The sequence below is a fragment of the Gallus gallus genome, chromosome 17 (genome assembly GCF_016699485.2).
Source record: "Gallus gallus isolate bGalGal1 chromosome 17, bGalGal1.mat.broiler.GRCg7b, whole genome shotgun sequence".
NCBI classification, from domain to species: Eukaryota; Metazoa; Chordata; class Aves; order Galliformes; family Phasianidae; genus Gallus; species Gallus gallus.
In genome coordinates this window covers 6697265-6716442 of record NC_052548.1, presented here as the reverse complement: position 1 = coordinate 6716442, position 19178 = coordinate 6697265, and the positions used below count along the sequence as shown (strand labels likewise).

The 19178-nt window shown below is 42.7% G+C and overlaps 1 protein-coding gene across 3 annotated transcripts in view; it reads right to left on the bottom strand.

Moving 5' to 3' along the window:
* NUP214 (nucleoporin 214) overlaps positions 1 to 18177 on the bottom strand; it is a 39136-nt gene extending 20959 nt beyond the window's left edge. For 2 of the 3 annotated variants that reach the window (XM_040649366.2, XM_040649367.2), the window contains exons 1-23: positions 18026 to 18177; positions 16323 to 16518; positions 15598 to 15749; positions 14922 to 15126; positions 14245 to 14315; positions 13851 to 13914; positions 13623 to 13726; positions 13325 to 13431; positions 12858 to 12924; positions 12135 to 12258; positions 10608 to 10769; positions 9084 to 9531; positions 7515 to 7690; positions 6745 to 6836; positions 6048 to 6137; positions 5552 to 5701; positions 5171 to 5329; positions 3272 to 3375; positions 2549 to 2731; positions 1991 to 2076; positions 1826 to 1909; positions 1243 to 1488; positions 397 to 558 (exon numbers count right to left, since the gene is read on the bottom strand). In XM_040649366.2, coding sequence (XP_040505300.1) covers positions 397 to 558; positions 1243 to 1488; positions 1826 to 1909; positions 1991 to 2076; positions 2549 to 2731; positions 3272 to 3375; positions 5171 to 5329; positions 5552 to 5701; positions 6048 to 6137; positions 6745 to 6836; positions 7515 to 7690; positions 9084 to 9531; positions 10608 to 10769; positions 12135 to 12258; positions 12858 to 12924; positions 13325 to 13431; positions 13623 to 13726; positions 13851 to 13914; positions 14245 to 14315; positions 14922 to 15126; positions 15598 to 15749; positions 16323 to 16518; positions 18026 to 18067 — 3274 coding nt within the window. In that variant the 5' untranslated portion in view covers positions 18068 to 18177. The remainder of the gene's footprint in view (positions 1 to 396; positions 559 to 1242; positions 1489 to 1825; positions 1910 to 1990; positions 2077 to 2548; positions 2732 to 3271; positions 3376 to 5170; positions 5330 to 5551; positions 5702 to 6047; positions 6138 to 6744; positions 6837 to 7514; positions 7691 to 9083; positions 9532 to 10607; positions 10770 to 12134; positions 12259 to 12857; positions 12925 to 13324; positions 13432 to 13622; positions 13727 to 13850; positions 13915 to 14244; positions 14316 to 14921; positions 15127 to 15597; positions 15750 to 16322; positions 16519 to 18025) is intronic. The other variant, XM_015279738.4, reaches the window with a different exon arrangement.
* Between the last annotated feature and the right edge of the window lie 1001 nt (positions 18178 to 19178).

Genomic DNA, 19178 nt, shown 5'->3' with positions numbered 1-19178 from the left:
CAATCAGTATGGTGTCTCTGAGTAACTCCAGAAGAAATCCATGTAAGTTTCTAGAAGGTATGTGGCATATCTGCCCAGATAGTTGGCCATCTCAGCCTTCAGTAAGGACATCAACAAATCAATTCTTCAGTTGTACCAGGGTCTCCTAAGTCACTGGCTTTTCTGCCACTGCACAGATCAGATGGGATACAAAGAAAGGTGATGCGGGAGTTTCCCAGGCATCTTATACCAGTAGCTTAAAGGATAAAGGAAGACAAAAACCACTGGATAGCTCAGAAGCACAACACATAGAGATGTGTTGCACTGCAACAGTCTGTTCCTTTAAGAGTGCTGAATTCCTGTGAAATCCACATTCAAATGCTCAAGGGTGACTTGAGCAATCAGCCATCCTTTTACCTGGGGACTGGGTGGCCATCTGCCTCCGCAGGGCTGCCGCTGCAGCTGCCTGGGGTGCTGGAACAGTGACGGTGGGAGCAGGGGCCCCATGTTTCACAGTCTTTGTTGCAAGCATTGTGCTGTCTGCCCCTTGTGGGATGATTCTGTTCGAAGATGTAGGCACTAAACAGGAAACAAAAAAATATTACAGTTCACTGTATCTTTTCAAATCAGGAAAACTTGAAAGCCTTTGCAAAGTACAGTTCCTACAATTATGCAGCTTCCATCTGATAAGACAGTTGACACTTTTCTAGCACAGGCAGTTTGAGTAACTCAATGAATTGCAGTAGTTGTCATTTCAGTGCATCAGAAGACTTTCAGTTTGTTGTTGTAGTCACTTCTACTGACAGCTTATTTTTCATTTTATGGTGTTCAAGTTCTCTGCAGACAAGGAAATCTGAGTATATGCAAATTTAGTTTTTACTGTTTCTGGGCTCAGAAGTCCTAACCTTGTGCACACCCACCAAATGCAGAAGTACTTCAGCCTTCTGTTTTGAGGGGCAGCATTTTAAGAAATAGGGCAAATTACTAAAGGAACACAGTGCCACCTATGGCCAGTATGATCTATAAGTAACAAGCTGTCAAAATATAGTCAGTGAGTCAAGGTCCTTTAGTGCATTTAGGTAGTTTAGTGTGTTCACAAGATTACAATGCCACTCTGCTAGCTGCTTCTGGGAACTTGGCAATGTAAATCTCTCTGCTGCAATCTCATTTCTCCAGGATTTGAAGCACTGGCAATTGATACATTGGTTAAAGACACTGACAGGAACACATGCAGAACAGCAGAAACACTGCAAAGCAACTCACATAGAGTGCCCAAGGAGGGGTGTTGTTTCCCAAAGGATGGAGGCTGAGCCACCAAACCAGGCTGGATAGACGGAGTGCGGACCACAGGGGCATGACGAGGGACTTGGATGGGAGCAGCCTCCTCTTCCTGGTCCGCTGCCTGCAGATCCTCATTCTCCAGAGACTGAGAAACTGAGGATGTTGAACTGACTTCATCCAAGTCTTCATAGTATCTTGTGGACAAGAAGGCAGATCGGGACAAACTTGCTACAACAACAGAAACAAAAGACACACGTATACTAAGATGAGAGAACCATCCAGCCTAACAGCTAAGACATGCAACCTATTTTAGGATGCTCTTCTACTGGCTTGCTTCAATCTTACATTGCTAGGATATGACTTCTCAACTGCCAGCAAACGCAACTTTCGTTAAGACTGTAACTGAAGTAAATTCTTACTGAGGGCAGATGAGGGAGCAGTAAGGATAAGGTAAGGGCAGAGGCTGTGAGAAGCTGCCCTAAGCTAATTTCAGCACTGGTTCCCACAGGAGGTAACTCACTCTCCTACAAAGCATTCCAGACTTTTAACATAGCTAAAGGTTTACCTGGAGCCATAGACCTAACTGGTGGAGTCTTCCTCTTGGCTAGAAAATTCCTCAACTGTGTCAGCTTCACAGGGGACAACTTAGCTGAAAACAGAAGAGAGTTATTAAGTCTTTACCAAAGCTTTAACATTTATACATGAATACCAGGAAGAAAGAATACATTACCAGGTGCTTTAGGTGGGGGTTTGGCACGTGATTCCAAGGTAGTTTTCATCAAGGCACTGCGCAGGCTTTCAAGGTCACTATCAAAACTGTGACACAGCAGAACAGTTAAATATGATCAGCAGAAAGAAATCAACCAAATTAAGAACAAAAAGAGGCCAAAATGAATCACTAGAACTACTAACTTATCTGGAAGAATAGCTGGTTCCTCTACATACTGTTCTGTTTATATGTACACATCCTGATTTACTTTGGAAATTTCTAAGAGTCATTCACTTCTTCCCCTGAGTTCACACAAAACCAGCAGTACCTCTGCACAGAGGTTCAATTATCCTGATTACGCTATTATAAAAACATAACTTTCAAGGGGAATTTGTGATGAGCATCAAACATTGCATCACACAAACACAAAAGAGCTTCTGTACCGTATCATTTCTAGGATGTACTGTTCTCACACACCAGGTCCGCAAAACATCATTCTCTGGAGGACAAACACACTTGTATACTGCTGGGGGCAAGAAAGCAGTGGCAACGCCGCTCAGGAACTCAAATTTCACATACCTTTGAGTACTGCTAGGAGAGGATGTATCACTGGGAACACTCCACTGAGATGTTTGATTATAGAGTCGGAGCTGCTGTAGGCTGTTCACCAACTGATTTAGTCTCTTCTTCTGCTGATTGATTATTTCCCGGTTATTAGCAAGGGTGTTAAACAAAGTCTCTCGTTCAGGAACAATCAGACGCCTTAAGACATCAGACCAAGAAACAAGGATCAAAATGGTTCTACATATCTGTCTACAAGCAGACATGCATATACAAAGTGGTTTGGTGGTTCCTGCTAGTTCTACTCCATGGAGGTCAAACACAGATTGGTTTAAACACAAAAGGCAATTTTGTTTGTCTCAAATGCACATTTCTCCTTTGGATGTGCCACAAATTTACTTGTTTAGCTCATTTACTAGAATATATTTTATTTATTAGGAAGGTTTCATTAGCTCCCATCAATGAATGCATTTAGTCCCTACACAGCTAATTTTACAGGTTTTTCTATCATAAGCACTATTTTGCCAGGCAAAGGGATGTAGCAAGATGTAACATACTTCCACAGCCAAGTAATCTGAACCTACAGCTCTCCTCTTGCGTGTCTTAATTAAACTTTATTCATAAACCCCACAAAAAGATTGTCCTGTTAAACAGAAAAAGGGTTTTCTATATTGATGATGGGCAGTGACTGGTTCACTGATAAGATCCACACAGGTCTGTATTCCAGTTTCAGTTACTTACTTCTGCTTTCTCTCCTGTTCCAGGTGCCGATCCCATTCCAAATCCAGAACATCATTCACATCCTGAACAGCAAACTTTACATACTGGTGCAGGCGTCGAATCTCCTGCCATGCAAAAAAAAAAAAATCAGATTTCAATTCACTTCAGAACCTTCCGTTTCAGTAAAAGAAGGTGAAGACCCTTTGGGTTCAATCAGTCCGAGCCATAGCACACCTACCCACATTTTTGCCTGGAAAATTTAACCAGCAACACAGAATGCACCATAGAGAAAACCTAGTTATTAATTTGTGGAGTATGTACAGGGTTTGGCCTGGCCATTTTATCCTAGCTCTGAAGAATACATATGACTTTCCATAACATTTGCAGAACACTGCCAGGTCTTTTCAGAAAAAGGTGGTACAAACATCAGGCATCGTACAAAACAAATCTTATTTCAAACTTCATTTCCAGAAGATGAGTCATTTGCTCCCACTTCACAACACTGAACTGTCTAACAGTTAGAGGTAATCGAATCCTTGCAGGCTATTCACATGGCTCTGGAATACCAGCATTCACAGACCACGATTCACAAAAGCATTCACGAACACTTGCAGCTCACACGATAATGAAAAGAATTAACTTGATTTTTATAGGTTGGAAATGGAAAAAAAATAAGGCACGAAGAGAATTAAGTGACTTCTCCATAACCACACAGCTGCAAAACTGGCACAATGAAGCCAGATAGCTCTTGCTACAAGACCTGCTCCTAACCAAAACCAGCTTTCTGTCTCATAGTTGTCATCCCTCCAACCTGTCACAGCATGAACATGTCTTTAATTTGCATTTCATAAAATGGAAATGAAAATCACATTTCATTTCAGCTCATCTCAACAGAATGTTCACTTAAGCACAATGATGAACCAGCCAAGTAACGTTGTTTGGGAAGGATTCCACTGCAAAGGTTTTCAAGATACAGCATGAAATTCTCATGTAACAAAGCCAACCTGAAACCAAACCCAGTACTACTGCAAGCTTTGTGTTACACATAACAAGGCACTGATTTCCTCTCTAGCAACTATAAGCATTATATAGTGTCAATTCTGAACAGCACATCAATATGCCTGGACATCAGAAAAGTCTCAGGGGTGTTTTGTTTTTTTTTTTAAAGCTTCATTAGAAACTAGTGTAAGAAGCTAACCAAGTGTTCATCCAGGTGAACAAGGGTAATGCAAAATGAACAAAATCTAACTCAGAGTAAAGCTGTCCTTGCAGTAAACTTTCAGAAAGTTGACCTGAAAGCTCTCTCCTTACATAACGATCCACTTCTCTCCTACTCTTGTGATTCTTTTCACACGATCCTTTCAACATCAGTGAAATGTACATTTCAGGGTTATCATCTCTCTGAAGTCACAAGCATAAACTTTTCACAGAGAAATACAAGACATCAAAGAAGGCCTAAAATTCAGACTGTGAATCAACCCACAAAATCCAGGTGAAAATTAGAGATGAGACCTAAAAAAGTTACACTGGATCAGCTGATTCCTAGTACTTTCTGCATGCACGTTCTTGATACCTACTGCAACAAAGATGACACTCAGTTATGCCTTCAGCCTGCCAGTCAAACCTCTTGAGGGGAATTTATCAGTGCACAAAAGCGTGCATTTGTAGGGCACATTCACTCTATCTTTCTTAGGGTCAAATAGCGTTCTCATCACCAGAGCTGTAACAAAGAGTGCAGAAATTTTGACTCATCACTGCTAACTGCACGCAGTGCAAACTTGGGGAAACAAAACTAATCACACTTTCACTACACTATGTGGAAAATACCTACGGCAGAACAAAACCACTGGGAACTTGCACACACAAGTCCCACTTATCTTATTTAAAGTTCTAGTTTAAGCTGGTTACCATGCTTCATACCTGAAGTTGTGCTTCACTCTTGGGATCCAAAGGTTTCTTATAAAGTAAGTGCAAATACCCCAAGCTATGATTCCGCTCATTCTGTTCTCTAGCCTCTTCTACCCCTGCAAATCCTTCCAGCAAGGTTGTCTTCAGAGTACTAATATCTCCATGCAGCGACTGCAAATAGAACAGATAGGATAAGGGTCAAAGCAACATTTTTCCACTGCCGTCTCTAACACAAAGGCTTCTGCAAATGTTCATCTGAAAGAGCAAACGCTGCATACTTAAGAGGTTCAATCTACACTTGTTCAATGCTAGCAGGTTAAGTGGAAACATCAGGTGACAGCAGTCATTGCTGAGGAGTTAAACAGTTTGAGGGTACTCAGTCACACTTCTCACCTCGGTTGTTTCTTTAATTTCCAAGAGGAAGGTGTGGAGATCATCTGACTCAGTTCGCAACGTTTTCATTTCCTCTGGAGTACCCACTTGGAAACAGGCTTTGGAAGTCCGGGCCTTCAGCTCCTCCATTTCCTTTTGAAAATGTGCAATCTGCAAAGTAAAGAAGTAAAGGCAGCCACTAACATATAGCACGGTCTGGAACAAAAGTCACAGATGTTTCTACAAAACCACTAATATGCGTCACTTTATAATCACAGCAAGAAATTCTTCTTGCAAAGTAATAGGAAAGAATACCCAATGTTTCCACCACAGGAATTGAAATTAAAGATGACTGAACAGGACATACAAACAGCATTATCACCTTCTGAAAATCTTCCATTCTGGTTCCTGAACTACTGAAAGACATCATCATAATGCTTGCAAATTGAAAAGAAATGCCTCCAGCTTCTAAAATGAAGAAAATTGCTTGAAAAAAATAAATAAATAAAAGTCTCACCTCCTCTCTGATTCCTGCGATGACAGGGTCTGAATCCTTCCACTGGTGGGCAGGTTTGTCTAAAGCAGCACTGGAGAGTGCTGATTTGCCCTGGAGGAATAAACAAACAAACAAACAACCCCACACACAATATTAAGTATGTTAATATTAATATTTAGTTAATATTATGTAGGGAGCTTTTAATATTAAAAGTCTGCTTTTAGAACTCCAGACCCTGGTCACCAGGAAGACAGTTGCCATACTCATAAACATTTGTTCCATACTGGTACAAAGGCATATGCATGTTCAAAGTAGTACTGCAGACACGTGGCTAAAGCCTTGTGAAAGCAAAGGAAATCTTTATGTGCTGCTCTGTATTACATTTTGATTTTGTTATCTAGATTTGGTGTCTCAAGATATCATCAAAGCAACACTTGGCTGCTGATTAGCTGGGAGAGCTGTTAAATGCTCATTTCCATAACAACAGTAAGAATTAGTTCCTACAACTCTGATCATGGCAATATACTGCGAAGTTTTGTTTTTCAGAAGTCATGCAAGGAACACAGCTGTGGTCCCACTGACTTGCAATCTTTATTTATGTCTAAAGTAAGCCAGTTCTTCGACCTAAGATTATTCAATTAGTCCAAGGAATTCAAAGCAATTCAAGGGCTATGAAAGCATTCACCCACTAAGAAGAATCCACTCAAGTTCTCATTACCTGAGTAGAGCCTGGTTTTGCTGCAGAAGGGGTGGTTTTGGCTGTCTTCTGTAGTAAGGAAGCTGCAGGCACGTTTTGAGCAGGACGCGCCACTGGAATTTAAAAATAGAGGAACAGTGATTTATGAATCTATATTAAGCATGAGAAAACAGGTTGCGATTAAACAAGTACAATCACCAATGTCAAATCCAACAACGTTATGGGCCCCATTGAAAAAAGAAACATCTTCAGGTGCAGCTTTACTGCCATTCAATTTCTCTGTTAATGGCAACAGCTCTACTCTCCATTATCTGGCTGTACCACCCCTGAAGGATCCCAAGACCCCCAGTCACACAGACCTTCAGAGGTGGAATATTAGTCTATTAACAAATTAACGTCATCTAATTTAAACTCACTTCTGAACATCTTGTACTCTGGATACTCCATCCACAAGAGAGAGTAAAGATTTGTATGACTGCCCAGAAATACTTTGTAATCACAGCAGTATCACAGAGCACTGAAAGCATCAGAACTTCTAGATAAGCTTAAAAAAACCTGAACATATTATTTCAATACGGAGAGCTGTCTCTGCGGGGAACAAACTACACAAATGGAAAAACTTCAAAGTTTCAGTATTAAGCCCATGAGAGCATTACAGTGTGCAGATCAGAACAACTGCTGCACTAGTCAAAGCAACAGGAAAAAATAAAAATAGACAGATGTAGCGATCAGGTTTCTAACATTTTTAGAACATGGTTTGTAACGGCTTATGCATCAGTGGTGCTACCTACTTGCAGCAGGTGCAGGGGTTGAAGTCTTCAGTGGTGTGGTAGGAGAGGCTGAGAGAGTCACAGGCTGACTCAGAGGACCTCCAGAAACAGTTTTTGAAGTGGTTGAGAATGAAAACATTGTGGAACTGGTAGGACCGCTGCTGGTAGTCGGAGATGAAGTATCTACAGCAGTGAACCTGCAGAAGAAAGCAGAGTGGTTTTCAGCTCTGAACTGGTCCAAGCTGTTTCACTCCATCTAAAAGAAACCATTAAGCTCTAACAAATGAACAACCTCTGGGATCAGCAATGACTTAAGCTCCAGACCCAAAATTTCAAGTGTAGCTTTTGGAAATGGTGGAAAGGTACCATCAGGGATATTTTGGACTAGTTGGAACCTGTAAAGTCTGCTACCATAGACCACCTGAGAGGAAAAACCAAACGCCAGCAAGAAGTCCTCCCCTGTTTCAAAATGTACCTCTTCATTTTGCACAAAAGCACCCACTATAGCAAATCTGAGCCACCCTTCAGTACCAGCCTTACAACAAAGCTTAAAGAGAAACTCTGCAAGAAAATTTGAACTTCCATTCATCTTCAAACTTGGGCCCTCAAGGCAGCGAAGTTGAATATTCAGCCAATTCACAAGCGTATCGTTTGCTTTATACACAAAATATGAAATGCAAGAAGCCCTAAAAGCTACCATCAGATCTCGGTGTAGCAAAGATTATTCTCATTAAAAAATAATCATTTGAATGATCAGAAATTTGTTTAAAAACATTTACACAAAAACTGCTCTCCATGGAAAGCAGCTCCAATTAACATAGCTCTGTTTCAAACCGCTCTTTCTGAAAATGGGAGCAAGTCTCAGGAGTTAGAGGGAAGAATAAGTACACGAAATCCAAGAATATGCATCACTCAAATCTATTTTGCCTAGTTTATAAACAGTATCAGCTCTACTTCAGCTGCCATGAATGGCTCAGCATGAACAAGCTTTGAAGATTTCAGGTCCTATGTCCACTGAGCAAGCATCCAGTTAAGAACCATGTGGGATGGCATCTCCTCCATCCAACACAGTGGAAAAGAAATCTAATGGATTTATGGATAAATGGATACAGCCTCCTCCAGCTCTGCAAATTACTCTTCAGGTTGGAGATAAGGAATCTTCAAAAACAGTGAAAAAAAACTTGTGTTACCACCACTACACTAAAACAGCTACAAGAGTTTTCAAGTCCCAGTGTTTCTCAAGTGTCTTTAACTATGACTTATCCCAAACCACAACATGGAATTATTGTATTATGTCATGCCTATGAAGTAAAGGCATGAGAAAACTAGGACTCTGGCATCTTTCCCAACTAATAATCCGACCATGAACATCATCTCTAGCATGAGAAGGGCTGAGGGTTTTCACAGCCAAGACAGATATGTCTTAGATAAAGAGGAGCTTCCTCAGAGCTTTTCTGGGAGTATGGAGAACAGCTGTCAGGGCAAAAAGCCAGAAACCATTGTGTGATGTTCAGAACTACCACACATTGTCCACACCTGGACTGATTTAACAACTATCCATCCACTGCACTACAGCATCTTTATACTTACTTCTCATTGAGATTCACTTTAACTGAAGAAGCCGAAGGGACAAAAGATGACTTCTGTGCAGCAGGAGCTGTGGAGTGTGGCAGTCCAGGTGAACTTTCTGCAGATGGTTTCAAGTTAATGGATCCAAAGGAGAAGGATGTGGCAGTGGCTGCAGTAGTGCCCACAGAAGGAGCTGGTGTTATGGATGCCTTAGGAGAAGCAGAGGAGAAAGAGAATGTTGCTGCTCCTGTAAGACTTGGAGCCAGGACTTGCTTGGAGGTATCGGTGGCAAAGGGGTAAGGTGGAAGTTCACTGCCTGTAGAGCTAGGCACCTTTGCAGTTGAAGGTGTAAAGGAAAAAGCAGCTGCTCCATCTCCTGCAGGAGGCTGACTTGGGGCAGGAGCAACAGCTGGTACTGCATCAGGCTTTAAAGAAGTTGGCGGAGTGGTCGGAGCTGTGACAGTACTTCCTGCAGAAACATAAATAGGTAGAGACTCATTTGGTTGCACTGACTAATGGCAGAAGGTACTGCGAGGCCAAACACTATTTGATGGGACAGTTAGGTACAACCTCATTCACTAGGCAGACAGCACAGTGAAGAAAAGTGAGGAGGGAAGAGGGTTTCCAGTCCTCACATCCAGCAAATGAGTGCACAAAGTCCAAGCTGTGATCAATACTGCAGTTTACTCGCATCTAACTAGATTAACATCACCTGGAATTCCCAGTGAAAAGCTTTCACATTTCTCCACTGCTTTTGATGAGGTTCCTGCCATCTCACATAAAAAAGGCTGTCAGCACACAAGTCAGCCAGCACTGCAGAGAGGCAGGATGCCAAACAGATGCATTCTGTTTGGAGAAGGAGAAGCAAATGCAGGCTTAGGAAAGAAAATGGTGGGCTTGCAATTTTTACTGCATGCATGCAGAGAAGCAGAACAACCAACTGATCTGTCTACCCTAGAATAGGGAACTGTCTACTTCACACTATATATGGTACCCAACATACAGTCCAACTATTGCTTTTCACCTCCTGACACTGTTTTCACAGTGCTGAAGAAAGCTATAACTTAAGTAAGCTGTTTCTGCAGTCAAACATGTTTGTTTTGCCATGGGAGGCCATGATAAGAACACAGAGAGGAAAAACATCATCTCCTGGGTGCAAATGGACCCTGCTCTAGGTCTGCACAGCATTTGATCCTTGTCCCCAAGTGGAGCCTGCAGTCACTGCTGCAGTTCCAGTGGGCAAAAGGCCTCCTAGAATTGCTTTGGTCCTGTTCCCCAAAGGTTCATTGCATGGAGGGGTTTAAATGCACTGTCTGAAAACTGTCTGAGATCCCCTAGGATGAACAGGACTATATTATTTCATCTGGATGTACAAGAGATGGAGAACTGATTGGTGAGCATAAAACACCCAAGAGCTGATCCCATTATCATTATAAATCAAAACATACAACATTTTCTGTGACTGCGTGTCTATCTAAATAACAAACTCACAGATGAAGACGACAAAGATCCACAAATCTTTCCTTAACCCACTGCAGCACTCACCTGGTGATTTTGGTGCTCTCTCCCCTGCTGCTGGCAATGGCTCTGGGGTCACAAGAAGCGATCTGACTCCTGGATTTTGATTGATCATGTAAAATGGGCAGAGCACACCATCCGTAGAGAGCAAGATGAGAACTGGTGCTGGAGGAAGGGTCTTCTCATCACCTGCCAGAGATCACATACATAAGCACAGCAACCAAGGTTTCCCCTCCCGTTCCTACTCTCATCGGCACCATCTTGAGCTAGTCTGCTTCAGTTCAAGTATTCTCAGCACAGTTAAAGGCCCCAAACTATTCCTAAAGCATTTTCTATAAACTTTACTTAATATAAAAAAGTAAATATAGAATGAAAAGAAATTCATTTAAATATTAGCATTTTTTTTTATTGGCTGGTGCAGTGAAGGGCCACATGCCTCTAATACTGGCTGTAGTTGGGGAAGGGAAAACTCCACATGGAAGTGTGTTCCAGGACAAATATACTTCCTTTTCGATCCAAACTTGTTGCAAAACTGTAAAATCAAATAATGTGCGGTCAAAAAGGAACTGACTACACTAAATGAGAACACAGTTATCAAAAAGCTTCTCCAAAAACCTTTCTAAAAACTCCAAGGCAGCACAATCTGGGCTTAACGAGGCTGCTCGGACAGATTCCTTAAGCTAATAAACGTACAGGTTAACAGAAAATGCTTCAAATTCAATTTTGCATTAAAGTTTGACCTCAATTCCCTGCTGTAGGTTGTCATTCAGGTAAAGGCTGCTGCAGTTCCCAGTTAATCGGCACCCTCCTGTGCTCTTCAGGAACACAACTGCACTACCTTACACTCTGCCTGAACGCATCTCTATTTTAATGTCTCTGGGTTGCAAGAGAGAGCTTTCAGAATTCACTGAGGTAGAGCACAATAGCTCAGATGTATTTTCCGCTTCAGCCACTGACAACGTGCTTTGAAGAGCCTTCAGGCAGCACAGAAGGTACACCAGTAATGTAACCGGATAGATGCAAAGCACAGCAGGGTTCAGTTAGTACAGGCCCTGTGCTTTAATGCAGAATTAAAACCTACACATTCACCTCAACGATTCTTGCTTTTTCTGGTTTTGTAACCAACCCTTTATTTCCCCTTTAGACCACTGCAAACATACTTAATAAAAAGTTCTGCAAAATGACAGAAGCTACAAGCATCATGAAAACCACATCAGCAGTGTGAAATCCCTAACAGAATATGGCTCTTTTAAACTCATTATTACCCCAGTTCTGTGAAACACAAACCTAACTGAGGTGCTTTCCCTTCCATGTCTGTTACTGCAGCATCCCAATCTGCTGCAAGCTTTCAGGAAGAACTGCATCTAATAGTTGAATCCTTACAGAGATGTAGTTGTGCATGTGCTGTGGGCTTCCTATAAAAATGTAGGACTGGTAGTGTGTCAGCCCCACTTTCAGATGAATCTGCCGGGTCCCTAAAGCACTGGATTGCTTCTCAAGAATATCTCATATATTGCTACTATTGTGCTATTTCACGAGACTAACAAGACTTACTGATCGGGATAGGCATGTTATTGGTGTAGTCTACAGCAACACCAACAGGCAAAGTATCATCACTTTTATCTGTCACAGGAAGTTCTGCTCTGCTGGAGTCCTCCAAAATCCATGATTCCCAGTTCTGCAAAAAAAAAAAAAGTTATTATTATTCTGACTACTGTTTTCCTGTGTTCAGCCTTCTTCAGTACATTACTCTACTACAACTGAAAGTTAATCTGGAGAGCTTCTACCTGAATTTGTCAGATAAATAAACAACAGAAGTACCAGAGTCCTTCACAGAACTGGCTGACATTTCTTCCACAGCACTGCAAGTCAGATCTGAAGTGAGACTCAAGGACAGATACTCTTCATGTCCTACTTCCATTGATGACCTCATACGAGTCACTTCTTATTACAGTGAATTTGACCACATTTTTAGACTACCAAGTAAATCATGAAAAACAGACATGTGTTACTTGGTTGACAACATACAGTCTTTCTGTTTACCCTTTGTGTCATTCAGATCTCTTGTTCTTCTAAGGTTTACGTTTACCTTAATATTTCGCACAACCTGAATGTTTTGGATTTTGTTTGCTTGGTTTTGGTGCTTGTCTTTTTGTTTTGCTTTTTAAAAGCATACCATGTTGTCATGTTGCAGGTCTTACAGAAGTTCCACTTGCTTAGATTTTCAAGAAAAAGGAGGTTTGTATACATAAATGCAGCAGGAAAAAAAAGCATTACCTGATCTCCTTGCCTGGCAAGAATGCTGACTTCTGTGGAAGCAGCTGAAGCTGCCAGAATTAGATCCCTGTAAGGATGGACACCAGTAGGTTACGAGATGTGTGACAATCCATGCAAGGTCTCTAGCTCTGCAAATCATTATCATCTATCTAAATTCATAAATAACAAAGAAGTTACAACAGTATGAAGCAGACTATTCCCCCCAAGATGAAGGAAACACAACTGGCTCCATCTCGGTAGAATGCTTGCATTTTTTTTCCTTTAAAATTAGTCACCAGGATGTATGTTGTCATGAAAATAAAGGAGAAATTAGCCATACTTTCATAAAGCATTTTCAAAGTGGCAATTTCATTTAGCTCATATTCAGGTCTTATGTAGTTTACAGAAGGGAGAAACACTACAAGGAGAAGCACAGACTACTCAGACATGCACAAGGGAAAAGCTTTGTCATGATTTTCACAACCCACCATTCCTCAACATAGTTGAGGTAGTAATGATGTTGTCTTTCAGCACAGCTTCCATAACAAGGCTCCATGAAATTCACAAACTTCTCTGGTCGCTTCTCTTCCTTTTTCTGAAAGACCAGCATTAATAAATTACTGCCCAATGCAGAAACCAAGTGATATCCTGTAAATATGATTTCATCAAGGTACAGTAAACTCAAATTCCAAATGATGTCAATATACATAATAAAAGCAGGCGCCATTGTCACAAACAGAAAGAACAAACAAACTTCTCTGTAGCTGTGACTTATTGGAAACTTACAGGCAATATTGCCACAACCACTTCTGGGGGTGTTTCCAGCGTCCCATCAGCAGCTGCATATACAATAGCAAAGACATATGTGCCAATCCACAGCACATCCAAAACTGAAAGAGAAGGAAACAAATACCTCAGTCAGATACACTTCAAAATACTTCCTCATAGAGTGATTTAAAAGATAGATTTAGACATAGATTTAAAGGAGGAAGCAAGTTAAACAAAAAGATGTACCTTTAACAGGATTGTCTGCCTGATAAAAGGGAGGATAAGGGATTACTTTCTTCTCTTGCAGATTCTGCAAATAAAAATACCCTTAAGTACTAAGAAAAAAAAGCCCCCAAACAACTAAACTGTAAGTTTTGGAGAAACTCCAAAGAATTGTTTTGTAGTGACTCACTCTCTCATTAACACTCATCACGTGCCACGGTGAAGTCACTACACTTAAGTGGCAGGTGCACACCTTAAGCTAAACCCAGCACTGGTCTAAGACACTTTAATGTTACTGAAGTGCTTGGGCATGGCTCACATCACATGCCACCCAATTCAAATTCTGTACACTGAGATGCAAACAATTAAAGCATAATGCAAACAAGCAAGCAGGTGTCTTAGTGGCAACAACACTTACAGGCAGATACTGCACCACAGTGCCATTTTGCCTCCCTACAGCCAGTTGTTTTCCCTTTGGGCTCCAACACACTAAAGAAAAAAAGAGATCTTCATCAGCATTAAGGAAATGTAGAGTTACAAGGTCCCATAAAGCAGGACCAATAAATTAAAGCTGCATTTTTTTCCTCTGCAAAACTCCATGAATCTGAATACAATTCCTGTGAGTACCACGGTCTTGTCTTTTAGATTACAAACTGAAAGAAGAGCTGAAATTCTTAATCCTCATACTAACTAAGCTGCAAACAAGTGTAAACTTCATTCCCACGTGCCTCTGTACTGCTTTGCCCTATAGTGGAATATATCCAGTTACATTTCAAGCATACACTTCGGTTGACACAAATATATAGGGACAAGTTAAAACTATAGACAGAAGCCTAAGAATTAGATTAGAGTTGTCACAAAGATGTACCAATTGTGCTAAATTTGGGAGAGAGGGATACAGTCAGTGGTAATTATCAGTGTGATTATATTAGCAGTTATTTTCAAAGTCTTAGGGAGTATAAATCCTTCTGTTCATGATCTATTTTAATTCTTTAAGAAACTTCTTCCTGAGACAAAATGCTTTTCTTCTTACACCTGTCTTTCCACCTTTATTCTTAAGTATCCAACATTACCTTATCCAAGGCTCAAACTCACCAGAGGTAACAGCTACTGAGGGAGGCAATGTGGCATACACTTTCACAGAGTCTGTGACCTGCAGGACAGAGATGCTGCCATCGGACAGACAGACAGCCACCATGGTGGGACTAGCGGGGTTCCACTTCAGGTCATTGACCATTGCTGCATTTCCTGAGTCCTTGGCCAGCTTGTGATAAGCAAACATACGCTTCTGCTGTTTTGCCTTTTAGGAAACAAAAACGTTTGAGACAGTCCAAGCTGAGCTCAAAAAACATTTCTCAAAGTCATAATCCCAAACAGTTTTGGCCTACCTATAAATTAACAACTGACAGAAATAAGTGGGGTAATGGCTTTAAACTAAAGAGGGTAGATTTAGACCAAACATTAGGAGGGAATTATTTACCTAGAGGGTGGTAAGGTACTGGACCAGGTTGACAAGAGAAGTGTTGGATGCACCTTGAAGTGTTCAAGGCCAAGCTGGATGGGGCCTTGAGAAGCCTGGTCTAGTGTAAGGTTGAAACTAGATGATTTTTAAGATTCCTTCCAACCCAAACCATTCTATGATGCTAAGAAGCAGATTTTGAGTTTAATAAAAAACTTCTTTACAAGATACCTCCCACAGGGGCAGAAAACACCACTCAAGGAATGATACAGTCAGGGGCAAGTAAAACAAAACACTTTGTGTACAGCTTACCTGATTAAAGAATGTGCGGACATCAAAAAAGCCAATGAAGGAACCAATGTCACTGGACATCATACAGACAGACAGCGTGAGATTATCACAGCTTAGCGCCAAGTGCTGCACTGGAAACTTCATGGGAACCGAGGTACCCTGCACATTCTCCACTTAAAACACAAAAGACAAGGAGGAGAGGATGAAGTTTATGGATTTAAACAGCAACAAAGTTTTAAAACAATACAGTTAGAAGTTTATGCAAAAGTCACTAAGCACACAGTATTACAAACAGCAGCTGTCAAAATTGATGCAGAAAAATTCACTGAGTGAAAGCAAACCCCTTCATCTCTAGCAATATAGTCTTAAGAGTCTCCAATTTCTTAGAAAAGGACACTTTCATTCCTCAGTAATCTGGAGGAAAAAAAAGTGGACACTTTCCATGTCTTACTCATGGTACATACACAGGGATACTTCAAGTAGGACAGTTACCAATGACAACATGAGAATGAAAACCAAGCAGTTTTTATTGCCACCAAGTTTTTATGCCATTGAATGCACTTAGGTAGTGCAGCTGCAAAACAGCCATCACCTCTTCTCTTTTAGGATATTCCAAGTCCAAGCTTATTTGGGGTTAGAACCCTGCCTCTCCTGTCACAAATATCTCTGATATACATGTAGGTTCATGGTTAGAGACTGGTTACTAACAGCATGTGCAAAGACCAGGACATATAAATGTGTCTTACCAATGTTATTGGGATCTTCTCCAAGCTGATTTTGCATGAGAAGATCTCTAGTGTGAAAGATCTGCAGGCTGGTTCCTCCACCAGCAAAGACCAGGCCATATTTGTTAGACACTACAAGGAGGCTGGACCGCTCTTTGGGAAGATCATCAGGAGGATCAAAGATGCGGACCTTCTTCAGAGCTCTGAACTGAAAATCCTGTTGGAAGAGAGTTCAAAAGTAGCTTTATGAATGCTGGTGAACATAAATGGTTTACTTCAATTTCTCTAAGATGGTAAGCTGAAAAGTATCTCCATGAGAGCTGCAGAACACCCATACCCATGCTATCACTGGACATCTTCTGTTTTGCCTACAAAAGACTGAGATCAGAGTTTTACTGTTACTGGAAGCACTGGTTGAAGCTCTCTTCTATACAGCAGCCTGTTCTCATAAAACTTGTAGGAGCTGAATCTGTCTCAGACATTCAACTCCTCTCAGAAATATACCTGAAAGTAGCCAATGGACAGAGGAGAAGAAAGAGAAAGAAACAAAATACTTGTTGCCTAAAAGCTACAAAGCATACAACTACTTAGCTGTATCTTTGCTAGCTACTGTAGTTTATCATGCACAGAACAGATACAGTTACTCCTTTCACCCACCGCCAGCAATTACTCAGTACATATTTTGTGCACTCACTTATCTCATAACTTACACTATTTTTATGTAGAAGGAGAAAAAGAAAAGCAAGGTGAGAGATACAACTGCAAAAACAGGAATTAAGAAACAGTAGCTGCACTATTACTATGCAAAATTGTGTTCACATTGGGAACGAGCGTTTCTTCCCCAACCACTGACCACAGCACTGTATTTAACATCACTAACTCAAACCAAGCATCTGATTCTTATTTCATTTTGCCAAAGCACAGAAAAATTGCATTTCTGCAATCTAAGGAGGATGCAGGAACACAGAATCTTCTGCAAAATGAACAACCCAAATCCTTTGGTTTTAAAAGCATCTGAGCAGAAAGCAGCTGCACAGAGATTCAGAAGGCTGGAGGAACATATGCTGACAGCCCTGTCCTGCTCACACAGCCTCACAGCAATGCTCTGGAAACACACGGATTGTTGCAGCTGGCAGCATGCAACAAGACGCCAATTTACTCTTCCTGACAGCAAACAAAACAACCACACCTGCTCAGGTTTGCTCTTCTCTCAAGCATGTGGTCCTCAAAACAAGGCTCACAGCCAAAAGGCCTCTAAAATCTCCTCTCCCCAGGTGAGCTCCTTCCACCCCAACCTCCAGCTCTCCTAGTGTTTCAAGAAAACAAACAGAGCCCAAAGCCTCCCCCCACACACCCCAACTTTACCAGGACACCTCTCCACTGCACTCCAAGCCAGTCCATCCCTCCTCCACTCCACAGCCTTGTCCAGACGCTGCCGAGAAGCCCTCAAGCACACCCCAAACCGTGCCGGGCTTCCCCATAAATCCCCCAACGCCACGAACCACACACACACACCCCTCCCCAGCCTGTTAGGCCCCAGTGATCAAGCCCCACCCACCCCCCGGCCTACCACCCGCGCAGCCCACACAAACCACCGGAACCGCGCTCCCCTAAGGGGCCTCGCAGCCCCGCAGCGGTCTGTCACCCTCCTCACGGCCGGAGCCGACCCCTGAGTACCAAAGCCCGAGCCCGCCGACCTGCCACCCCCTCAGAGCCAAACTCACCTTCATCTCCCGCTCGGGGACCAAGTCCCCGTCCTCCCCCATGGCGGCGGTGCCGCAGGCACGGGGCCCACCCTCGGACCAGCGCACAATTACGGAACACTGCGCACCACCGCGAAGCCCCGCGCAACACCGCGCTCACTTCCGCTTCCGTCGGGGCCGCTCTAGATCCCGCCTCTCTATGGTTGGTGGCAGCCGGAAGTACTGGCAGTCCTCCAGCGGGCACAGACTGGGCTAGTCTTAACTGCTGGGCCCGCCCTCGCTGTTTAATAAAGCCTTTATTCCTTGCTTTACAAAGCTGGGGAGCGCCCCAGCTGCGAGCGGGCTCGGCCGCTTCTCCTACAGCGCAGCGCCGGTTGGCACTGCTGAGGCCCCAGTGCAAGCACTCAGGGTGGGCACAAGCCAGGCAATGCGCACAGGTGCAGCGCCAGGCCTGTCAGAGCAGCGCTGCTCTCCTCGCTTCCTCCTGCCCACAGCTCGGGGCTGTCCGCTCTGCCAGCGCTCCGCCCCGCGGGGACACGGAGAGGAGGGCGGTCTGCAGCTCTGGAGCTCACACCTCGTTTTGCCAGGACTGGAAGGACGTGGATTTCCACAGGTGGAAAAGCAGTGACCTGAACACAGGCAAAACACAGCCAAATTCCCCCCTGGTTTATGCTTCTAACCAAATGCATTCACACCTAGCCCAGAAAAGCAGGTGTGTGAGACAAGGCTGTGATCTAAGGGCCCTTCTGTCCTTCTGAGGGACGCGTGGAGAAATCAGACCCAGTTGTTCCCCGGGAAGAACCCGTCTCCATTCTGATAACTCACATCAGATAACCTCAGGCAACTGCTTCAAGAGCAGAGAGGATGAGACAAGCAGTCTCACAAGAAAAGAGCTGCACGTGTCTGCTCTCCATAAACACTCGTTAGAACAAGCACTGCCACCTGTTTTCGTTATAGAAAGTCAGGCTGGCGTTCAGGAGGTGCCCTCTGTATTTCGTAACATGGCACCGGGTCAGTTCTTACTGATAAAAATCAGATCAAGGCAGTCCAAACCCATCCCCGGGGTCTGTTGGAGGGGTTTATATTAACCAGCTTGGAAAACAGCTCAGCTAATCTGCAACCAATCATTTGGGCCAAACTTCAGAGAAACCGGACTAAACACACCAACACGGGG